Genomic DNA, 11808 nt, shown 5'->3' with positions numbered 1-11808 from the left:
TTTGAATAGACCGACTTAATTATGAAACTGACTTAATTTCATTATACCAAGGTGAGATGGTTCATTGGTAAATATGCAATTACTATATAGGTTAAGAATTATTTGGCCATAATTCCTGAAGGATCAATGATGTCATGTCTTATCAAATCTTATACTGAAATATTCAACTGTTGATATATATGGGCTACCAAATAATATTATATACTTCCCTAAAAAAAAAAACAATATTATATATATATATATATATATATATATATATATATATATATATATATATATATATATATATATATATATATATATATATATATATATATATATTTTTAAAAAAAAGGATAGTTGTTTTATATTATCTAATGAACAAATGACCCTACTTGATTTAGATCCCCATGCTTTATTGATCCTCCTAATTAATTATTAGAAGGATAGTTTATACATTGGAAAAATGTAGCATGATCAATAATTAGTAAGTTGATTGATTTGTTAGACCATTGATTGCTCTGTTTCAATTCTAAATGCATGGCCCAATTTAACCTGATAATTAGAACCAACCAAATTAATGCCACCAAGTTACCAACTTAACGACACATGCAAACAATACATAAAAATAAACTCACACTTTAGATATATAATCTAATTGTAGAAGTATGTAGAGTAAAGGAAGTTGAGTAGGTAATGTACTGCCAAAAAAACAAAAAAAACAGTCAGCAACATTAGTGGAAGCACATCATACTTTGCTTGTCAAACTAGGAAAACTTAAAGTAAAGAGAGTATGGCCTCTTGTACCATTATGGAAACATTAGTGGTTAACATACTACTCTAAAATTCCATATCATTATTATCTCTTCTCAACACAAAAACAAATATCAATATCAGAATAACAAGTTAAAAAGAAACAATTACATATACGATCAATTTAATTCTGGCAAATCATCAATTTATGCAAAAATATAGATAAGTTAACAATAATGTAAATCCAATCTTTATATTATCCTTTTTATTTATAAAAAAATGTAAATTTTATTTTATTTTATTTTTTATTATTTTTTTAAACTAGCTATAACAACAATTCTATCCAACGCCAATTTTAATGAAGTACTCTCCAATCTTTACTATTCTTAAAATAAAATAAAATAAAATAATATAAGATAAAATCTAATAGAGATATAATTCTATTAGTTCCATGAACGTTCTTTTCAAAACATTCTTCACCACAAAATAATTTAATTTTATAATTTCATACTCAATTCAATCTTTACCATTTAATAATTATTAAAATAATTTACTACTATTCATCAAGCTAAGACTTCCTTTTTTTCATAGACCTATTTTGTACACTATATAAGGAAATCAGATCTTTTATCACTTACACTCTTTTACTAAACAAAACCCTACTATAACAACAAGTACTCATTCAAAATTTTTCAAACAAGTCTAAACAAAATCTCATTGTGTTGATAAAAAATCTCAAGGTAAGAAATCTAAATATTCTTTATCTGTTCTTGTTAAATTAATTCAGATAAATAGTTATTTTCTTTATAAAATACATATACATCTCAAAAAATGTAAATATGGTTCTTGTAATTTCTGTTAAAAAACAATAAAAAGAACAAAAAAACAATCTTATTTCAAGGAAAAAAAAGAGAAAACTTAGCTTCTCTGTTTTAACAGATTTTAATATTGTTATTGATTACAAATACAAGTTATATTGTCTAATCATAATTTTTTTTTCTTCTTCAGGATGAAAACAGAACGCATGTATCTTGATGAGCTTAATCCTAGCTCCATGAATTTCACAGTCAAAGTTAGAGTCGTTGAAAAAGCAAGACAAAAGATATCTTCCAATGCTAGAGCAACAGTCTTTCAAACCTTATATCTACTTGATGAAAAGGTATTTTTTGTCTCTTTGGATTATATTAATATGCTACATGTTAGCTTTTTTTGAATACATTTAATTAAATGTTTTTTTTTTCCTTTTTTTATTTATATTAATATGCATTTATTTAGCTAGATCTGCTTTTAGTTTTTTTTTTTTAAAAAAAAAAAATTGCATGGATTTTATGGTTTGACGTAATATCTTATTGCCTAAAAACAAACAACTAGGGTTTTATAGAAAAATTTACATGCAATTCTTAGTATATTAGATTTACCTGTCAACTTTATTTAGATTCTACCTTAATGTTAATTTCTACTGAGAAAATTCTATACTAAAGTGCTATTTATTAAAATTCAATTAGTAATAACATTGTTTATCCTATATCTTAGTAGAGATCTATCTATATTATGCTAAAAATTTGTAATATGATATGTAATTGTTATTCCTCTTCTCATGATCCTCCTACAAATGCACTCTTTTGCTAAGATATGTGAATTCTTTTATAGATGTATAGGTCCCATGATCGAATTAAAGAATTACTTCTAAATACATCATACATGTCTTCTATTTTTTTCTTACCAGTTTGAACATGCATTCTTAGATTGGTTCTGTGAATATTTTGCATGAACAACTCTCTTTAATACTTGGTAGTTTGAGACAATTAATTTTCTTCTCAAATAGTTTTGCTGGAAAGCAGTTTTCATGGCTTTATTATTGAGCAATCCTCGAATTCATTATGGATTCGTTATTGAGCATTGGTCAATTCAGTCTTATGGTTTTGTTATTCAAAAGTCTTTAAGTTCAATTGCACTCTGCCGTGTACTGTTTCAAACCTATCGGAGTGTAATGAGTTTACCACTTCTTTTATGGCTTGATAGTAATAACTTAAGCAACCAATGGAATTTCATAATTTCCCTACTTCACTCCCAAGCTTAGCTGATTACAAAACTGAAGGACAACTCAACAGGACATAGGTTGCCATTGATTTACTTACTCTTTAAAATCCTGATGTTATCTTGACTATATAATCGTTGGATTACACTATAAACCATTGCTAAGACACCAACTTAATAGAATAAGTAAATAAGAGAAAAAACAAACATAGTTACTTTTCATAGAACTTATTTTAAAAACAATAAGCAATTCCTACTTTTCATCACAAATACCTGATTAACATTATTTCAGTAACACATTTTAGATGAGCTGCTATGGTATAATATACTAATATAGAATCAAAGAGAGTAGATGTTAAAAGATAGCAAAGTATGAGGTATGAACCATCTTATTTAAGCTCCACTACAACAAAGAGAAACCAAAAAAAAAAGAATAACACATAACTCAGATTCAACTTTCTAGAGATCAAAACACTTCTTTTCCAGCCTTTCTTTGTATATGAAACCGAATCAAAGATTATAACTAAAATGTTAAATAACCCAACCTACGCAAAGATTAAATTAGTTATTATTTTTTAATGATAACTAACTCCAAAGAATCATTTGAAAATATGCAAAACTAATATAGACATTTCATATCCCTGCCTTATTTCCAAAACAACCGATGTTCATTCATAGGTTTACAGTAGATTTCCCTCGTAATTTCTTCTAATTATACTCAAATTTATTTCAGAATAACAAGATGCGTGTTACTCTATTTGGAGATCAAATTAAAGCATATGACGAAGCTGTTGCAGACAATGGAGAGTATGAAATTTCTAATGCAACTGTGAAGCCACTTGAAGATCAATACCGTACTGTCCATGATCAGTTACCATTCCAGCTACATTTCAGTCACAGGACAGTAGTTCAGCCAGTTTGCCCTGATACAGGCTATGTAGTACCAAAATATCAGTCTATAGCTTCAATTCCAAGAGTGCAAGTTGCTGATGAAAGATATGGTAATATCGTATTTTTACACTATTACATATATCTAACTACATGTGTACGTATCAGTCATTAAAGATTTGTTAATACCACAGATTTTCAGCCAATTGATACAATTTTCTGTGAATTTGACGAAGATGGTGAATATGGTATACACAATATATTACTAAGTACACTTTCTATGCACCTAGCTTATTTCTAATTATTTTATAATTTATTGATCTCAAAATTTATTCACATTATACAGATGTATTGGGAGTGGTGCTATTTGTTGAAGAAGAAGCACGACAAGTGAACTCCAAATATAACAACCAAAGCTATGTCAGAGAGATTGTCATCACAGATCAAATGTAAAAATAAAAGCTTAACTAATTCTTAACATAATTCTATTACCTGAACAACTACTTAACTAACTATTTTTTTCCCTGCAGCCATAATCAGACTTTGACCATCTCCGCCTGGAATGACCTTTCAGGAACGGCAAGTGATGCTCTTAATTTCTGGGCTGAAAGATTTGATGTAGTTGGCTTCACAGCACTTAAACACAATCCTCGCAGAGGTTAAATCACAAAATATAACTAATTTATGAGAAATCTTACATATTGCACAAATGAAAAGACTAACATGTCATCTATTGTGCAGCATTTGCCTTATCAACTAGCATGTCTACAAGGATTATTCATAACCCGAAAGGTGATAGGGCAAATGTCTTACGTGAATGGTAATAAAACTCATTGTAGTTACTAATTGATAGCGAATTATAACTCTAGCTTCTTAAATTCTGATTCCAAAAAACATAATAATTATTTTTTTTATACATATATATTTATAGGGCAATTGCACGAAAGCAGCTACTACAAGATAGACAAGCAAGAGTTTTACAAATTCGAGATCCTACACAAGAACAATCTATGAAAACAATTGAAGAACTAAATGACAAGAAGGTATAACAATTATAGTTAATATCTTTGTTAAGAAATACGATAATACAACATTACTATTATTTTCATATAATCATGTAGGCTGCAAATGCGCTTATGGAAGAACGTCTTTGGATTCAGGCTATCATTCCAAATGCTACTTTGGATGATGTATTTGTTTACATAGGTTGTTCTGGTTGTGGAAAAAGATGTAGTGTTCCTGAAGGAAGGCAATTCACATGCATCGTCTGTGATAATAAAGACTGCATCTCAACTCCAAGGTTTATCAAAATCCAATTTTCATCACAAGTTTGTACATTACTATAGGTCTTAAAATAGTGAACTACTGATGAAAGTTTTCACGAGTTTTCCATTGACAAATAGCTTTACGTAGTAAATTATTGTTTGTTCAAATCATATCTACCGTACCACATGTTATTTACTTATTTAGATTTCATAAGTAGTTGAATTCTAGATTCTACAATAGTTGAAATATGATACTTAATTTCCAAATTGGAATCATTCTAAAGTTTTGCCTTTTGTTGTGATCTCTCTAAGATAAATCTGATTATGATCTTAGGAGTGCACTAAACATAAAAACGCCTTGTTCGGTTATTCTAAGTTGCTAATACCGAGTGGGACTTATAGCTACTTTTAGCTTCAACTGCTAATGTAAATAGATATAGGCTTGCACCATGATTTCATTTCAGCTAGATAGAGAGATTCTAAACTCCAAATTTATGTCTTGTGCTTCTCTGAACCTTATTACTCAGTAGTTTTGTTAAACTTTATTCATTAAAACTCTTACTTTATTAATCTATAAAGTGAAAAATGCAATTACCATACCATTAATTATATTTTTCTCTTTTTTTTTCTACATGGTTGCTTTTAAATTTGAGGTAGCTGATGTGACAGGCTCAATAACATTGACATCATTCAACAACGACACCGGAAAATTGTTTGGCAAGACCGCAGCTGAAATCAAAACTATGAAAGATCTTGTATGACTCCTTTACATAATAATTCATTAAATAAACACTTAACTTATAAGAAATTCCAAACATTATATTTATAACAAATATTGTTAATAATATATATATCCTTGTTAGTGTTCTATTTCCATTAAAACTCTTAGTACATATATTAATTACAAATATATTGTGTAGGCTGATATGGTTGCCTTCCAAACAATTGAAGAAAGACTCAGAAAAAAGACAACTTTCTTCAAACTTGGTCCATCTAATTCACTGGGTTCAAGCAGTGTTTTAGAATGGTTACTCAAAACAATTGAGACTACTGAAGATGCATCTAAAAAGGATTTATCAAAGTCGACGGTAGCAAGAGATGATGAAATTGAATTCTCAGATTTAAATATGAATGTGGATTATACATCAAACAAATCTGGTGGAAGTGCTTCAGTTGATGTGGAACAAAATGCTACAGCTATAGGTGAAGATACACCTGATTCTAAAGCCAAAGACAAAGGGAAAGGAAAGCTGTCAGACACAACTACCCTTAAATTCCCATTGCCCCATAAGGGTAAGAATCCTAACACATGTTTATAATAAAAGAATCTTCTAAATTATTAATAGTGCAATCACGAACATTAATACACCTATATGCCAATTTACAGGAATTGTTATAGCTGATGAAGGCCATGTAAAAATCACTCAAAGTCCCAAGAATGCAACTCCCAAAGACTTCAGCTCTGCTGCTGACAGCAACTTGATAATCAAACCCCTGGAAAATTCAGCTGCTGAAACACTTGTTCCAGTGAAATCTCAAAAGATTTAACCTGATGAATGGGCCCAACTATGCCGCACACGCATGAGTGGAAGCAAACAATCTCCAGACACTCCAGCACAGAATGAAGATAAGCGATCTGACTCAATTCGTGTCAAAACTGTTGCACGGAAGAAGCTCCGTTTCACAACATCACCTTCTGATGAAAATGCAGATCATGACTCCGCCAACAAAGAACCAACTTCTTTAGCAACATCTGCTACTGAAAAATCTGATACATCAACCAATGTTGCAAACACAGCTGCACCAGGGATGGATGCTCATATCACAGACATCTCAACTGACTCTCTCGCCAAAGGAAATTAGCAGTATGTCTTTCAACAATGAACATAATATAGCTAAGTAAACAAATTACTACAAACCACTTATAAGGTGTGATATAGTCACCTCCTCTATTTTAAGATCTTTTGCTTGCATGGTATTACATCAGTGACATCTATTAAGCATGGGGGTAATCACAAAGCTAAATATTTTGATGTATTGAACGAATGTGGTTCAGACTACGTATTCCGTTCAAAACCCCTTTGTTTTTTAGTAATGCTCCAGTATTGCGTTAAATAAGTTTAGATTAAAGTAGAAAATCTAATGTAAATAGGGTTGCAATGCTGTTGAGTGTAATCTTTTGAGGAGTTTTTTAGGAACATGTACAATAATAGTTCATGTTCCTGGAAAACACTATGAAAGTTAGTATTCTATGTTGTTCAAAAAAACTTGCACTGATGTAATGTTTATTTATAAATCATGATATATATAAGATCTATGAATTATAATAAGTCAAAATTGCTATATTATAGAAATTGTTATCAGTGGATTATGAGTTTCATAAGGAATTGATGACAAATGTTTTTTCATAGAAATTCTATTGCCTATAGCTGCTTTTTGGAGGCTAAAAAATGCTACAATTACAGATATTATATACATCAGCAAACTTATATTAACAAAGTTATTATTTACTTTTTCGATTTTTTTCCCTTTTTTTAAGATAATACCACCAAACAAGTGTAAACTCACCTAACTATAGTAAAATCTTAGATTGAACTCTATCTGATCAATAATCATATTTGGAAAGTACTAACAATATTTAAGTTAATATTTTTCCTAGAATTAGAACTAACATGTTATATTTGAGATCATAACATCAATTTAGACATAACATTATACTACCTCCGTTTCGCATTATCTGCAACAAAGGAATATTTTATATCTCACAAATAATACCCCTTTGTTGCAGATAATGCGAAACGGAGCTAGTATATATGTTCTGACATTTCACCCCATTCAAATGCTTTAATCAGAATAATATAATTAACAGTATATAAACCAATTTCCTTAATAATATATAAGTTACCAATTTGATATTATAAAGTTAATCAGAATAAAATGTCAACTACCTTGTGATATTTTCAATCATAACATCAAAGCAAAACGGGTTATATCAAAACAAAGAATATCAATTTGCTTTGATTTCAAAACAAAGAGATTTAATCTTATTAAAGAGATTGTGCTTTTATCGGTTAGATATTTTTAAAAAGTTATAATAAAGAAGTTATGGATATGAATAGTAGTGGGTTTGCTATCATTTAAATGAGACACAACTGTAACCAAATCTAACTAAAAATTTAAACTAATTATAGTTAATATGATATAAAAAATAAAACTATCTATACTTCTTATTGTAAACCAAATTTTTTAATCCCACAACTAGTAATAAAAAATAAAAGTAGTGATGGGTTTAGGTGGAGAACATGAAAGGTGAAAGATCGATAAACTACCTTTGATTATTATTATTTGCAACTTTGGAATATTATACATCTCACAAATATATAATACCAAAAAGTTGCATATAATAATAATTTGAGGTTGTATTAAAATGTAGCTTTTGCCAAACAAGAAAATGTAACCCTAATTAATATCGACCGCTATTGGTAAGTGTAACACTTATTAAAAATACAGAAGGAACAAAAGTTATAGAATAAGTTCGATAAACCACCAAAAGTAGCCCTACCTAGCTGACTAGCTCGGATGGCACGAGATTACAAATTAATAATAATAATAATAATAATAATAATAATAATAATAATAATAATAATAATAATAATAATAATAATAATAATAATAATAAAATCTGCTCTACTCTGCTGCAATCTTCTCTACTCTGCCCAAAAGCTAAAAAGAACAGGGCCTTCCATTATCATTATGACCGTTCATCCTTATCAAAAGTATAAGATTGGGAGTAAAGAGCAGTAAAATTTTATTAAAGTCCCCCGTTTTTGTAGAAAAAGAGGGAAATTTAGCGCTCAAATGTGGTAACAAATTTTGGTGCTGAAATTTCATAAAAAATTTAATCTCAACTTCCAAATTTAGTTTGTTAAATTCCGAGCAACCATTAATGGCTATTGAAGTAGTTGAAGATATGAGAGTGAGGGATAGCTCAAGTGGTTAGAAGTTCCCTCTCGATTTTAGGAGATCCTAGGATCGATTCTCACCCCCACCCCTGTTACTCTCTAAACACCAAAAAAAAAAAAAAAGTAGTTGAAGGTATTCCCAAATTTGTTAGAATCGGAGAAAAGCAGCATTCATCTTCTTGTTGTTATGCGTAATCTAAATTTAATATGTAGTGTTTGATACAATTTAAGAACTAAGTTTTGCAATGAATTGAAAATTATTTTATTTAAAGTTTGATGGTGATTGTTGTAAAGTAGTGATTAAATACACTGTATGTAGTTAAAGAAAAAGTTTATTGAATCAGAGTGTCAATTTACAATGGCTGGTTAATGGTTATGTCTAGAGCTAGTTATTGGGTGGGGTAGTCTAATAATAACAGGGTAAATATGGTTATTGGATAGGGTAGTACGATGATACTTTTGTAATAAGAAAAGTAATTTGTATAAAATTGTTGTAAATCTTTATAAAATACGGTAAAATCATACTTGCATGGTAATTAAGCTTGTATTTGTAGTCAATTAAATTTTCAACCGAAGAAGAGTATATTTAAAAAAAAATCTTAAGCAATACACAAAAATAAAATCACGTACAACTAATGAAAAAGGATATCATATCTTTACATAGTAATAAAGTAAATATCCCAACATTATAGTGTCATAATCACGTGATAATAACAATTACGTTACAATAATTTCATTAAAATTAATTGAAATGAAGGAAATTACATGTAAAACCCTTACTTTAGGAGTAAGGTAAAACCATGTAACACTACAGAAAGCGTAAAGGGATAAATAACACAATATGCCTTGTGTAAGAGACCTTGGTTCGTATCATAAATAATCGGTCCGATGATTGTGACCAAAAAATCAAAGGACATTCAATACAAATGAGTACGAATGTATAGTAGTGAAGTGATGGTAGTTGTGAACATCTTAACCATCAGTGTCGTCATTAAGAGTAAAGACACTTTTGAATTGTACTTTCACATTTGCAGTTTGGTTATAATCATATTTGGTTGACGAATTGAAGAAGGCTTCTCTTTCAATAAACTTAGAATAGCCAGATGAATCCTTTTTGGTATGGTACCAGTCAAGAGCAGCTACAAGAGAAAACAACTAAAATTAATAACTTTAAAATCCAAAGTACATCGTACTCCTAATTTGCAATTATTTAACAGATGTGAAATCATCAACGTTCGTTATAGGTACCTCATGATGATAAGAGCAATTATTTATTGTCTAATTAGTAGCCTATAAATTGTTGAACTTTATATTGAGTGAAATATACAATTACCATTCTTATTTTATTTTTAATAAAGGTCTTTTTTTAATTCACAATTAAAAAGGCCAGGGAAAGAGAAAGGCTCTCATCATGATACCTGGCATGGAATAAGAGTACGATCCACTACTTTTATTTTTCAAACTTAATTGAAAATTAACCAACATGCTCCTTCCATTGGAAAGCTTGTTGATGTCCACAAGAATAAGATACAGCGAAACATGGGAGTTAGCTCCCTCAGAATGTCCATTAAGATATAAACGCAATTTCCTAAAAAGTGAAAAAATAGGGTAATTAGTGCATGTAAAAAAATATATAAAATCGAGGAATCATGAATTTGTTCTAAAAAAATAAAAATAGGTACGCACCAGGTGTAAGTAGTGCCATCTAATGTAGTGGTGAAGGTAGTAGAATCATAATAATCACTGGGGATATCAAATTTAATACCAATTTCAAATACATTGTTGGAAATGGAATTGACTAACGACATCTTGGAGTAACTAGGCTCAGCACTAGTAATAAAAACCTCGGCTCCAAAGGTACAAGTGTTATCAACAAGAAATCCATTGTCTTCATTTTTAAAATGAACGAGCTCAATAGCCTGTGCAATTCCCCACTCTTTTCCTCGGACATCAAAATGCTTTTCTCCCAAATCTGTATTTAATATATACTACGATCGAGTATTAATATAAAATCGAGGGAATAACATAATGGAATTACCAACTAAATAAAAGCTTACCTTCAATGACAAGATACTCATCTGAATTTTGCTCCAATATGAAAAATTTCATCGAAGCATTAGCTTCTTTGTTTCGACCGGCGTTCTTCTGCCTCTTCAAGTACAAAGACACATAATTACTCCCTTGCCGTGCCTTATTTCCGTCAGGATAGATGCACATACTCCTGCATTACAAACAATATAATAATAATCATTGAACAAATCAAAGCTAGCTTAGCTAATAAATTACGAGTATTATACCATTGAACAAATCAAAGCTAGCTAATAAATGAGAAAATAAACTAACATTACGAGTATTATACCATTTCTCTTCGCCGACTGTAAAATCAGGTGTCTCGAAATATTTCAGGTTGGCTATTTCCATTGATTCTACAAGCTGTTTATAGTTGTCGATTTGAAAGATGAAGTGGCAAGGCCTTCGTGTTCTGAATGTCCTAACTGGTTTACTTGGATCGGTGAATTCGAAACTGTAGTTTCCTGCATTGCATGTTACTTTGATGTTACATCGCTCAACAATAAAACACTAAATACTTTGACATTATTTTGCATATCATAAACGTAGAAAATAAAATATATTAAACTTACTGCCTTTCCATTCCTTCATGGTTAATTGCAAAGCTTGCACTTTAGACAACGAGGGAATGAATTTGACCTTTACTAATGTGTTTGTATGTTCGTTGTTTTGTGTTCTCAATTGCAAATCATGGAGTAGTTTATATAGATAAATTTGGATCTCTTTAAATAATTAATTATTGTGACCTTAGATTAATTGGTCAAATTTTTAAAATCATATTTTCTGATCCAAAGTTTGTACATTATTATAATTTTAAAGAGTATCTAGTTGAAACTAACATACACCGGAACGAA

The 11808-nt window shown here is 29.7% G+C and overlaps 1 protein-coding gene across 1 annotated transcript; it reads right to left on the bottom strand.

Annotated features, from left to right (window-relative positions):
- Positions 1-9856: 9856 nt before the first annotated feature.
- On the bottom strand, positions 9857-11545 carry LOC145611040 (uncharacterized). The gene is made up of 6 exons (XM_081666276.1): positions 11527-11545; positions 11244-11418; positions 10942-11105; positions 10571-10856; positions 10303-10472; positions 9857-10023 (listed from the first exon to the last, which is right to left on the bottom strand). The coding sequence occupies exons 1-6, from the start codon at positions 11543-11545 to the stop codon at positions 9857-9859; spliced, it is 981 nt and encodes a 326-aa protein (XP_081522402.1).
- Between the last annotated feature and the right edge of the window lie 263 nt (positions 11546-11808).

The sequence above is a fragment of the Chenopodium album genome, chromosome 24 (genome assembly GCF_948465745.1).
Source record: "Chenopodium album chromosome 24, dcCheAlbu1.1, whole genome shotgun sequence".
Lineage (NCBI taxonomy): Eukaryota > Viridiplantae > Streptophyta > Magnoliopsida > Caryophyllales > Amaranthaceae > Chenopodium > Chenopodium album.
The sequence above is the reverse complement of the archived record's forward strand: the minus strand, read 5'-3'. Positions and strand labels throughout refer to the sequence as shown.

Excerpts from the sequence above, each read along its gene's own strand:
- LOC145611040 (XM_081666276.1), bottom strand. Across the intron at positions 11,106-11,243 it reads ACAGTCGGCGAAGAGAAATG|GAGTATGTGCATCTATCCTG; the intron begins GTATAATACTCG and ends TTTGTAATGCAG. Across the intron at positions 10,024-10,302 it reads GTACTCTTATTCCATGCCAG|CTGCTCTTGACTGGTACCAT; the intron begins GTATCATGATGA and ends TTTCTCTTGTAG.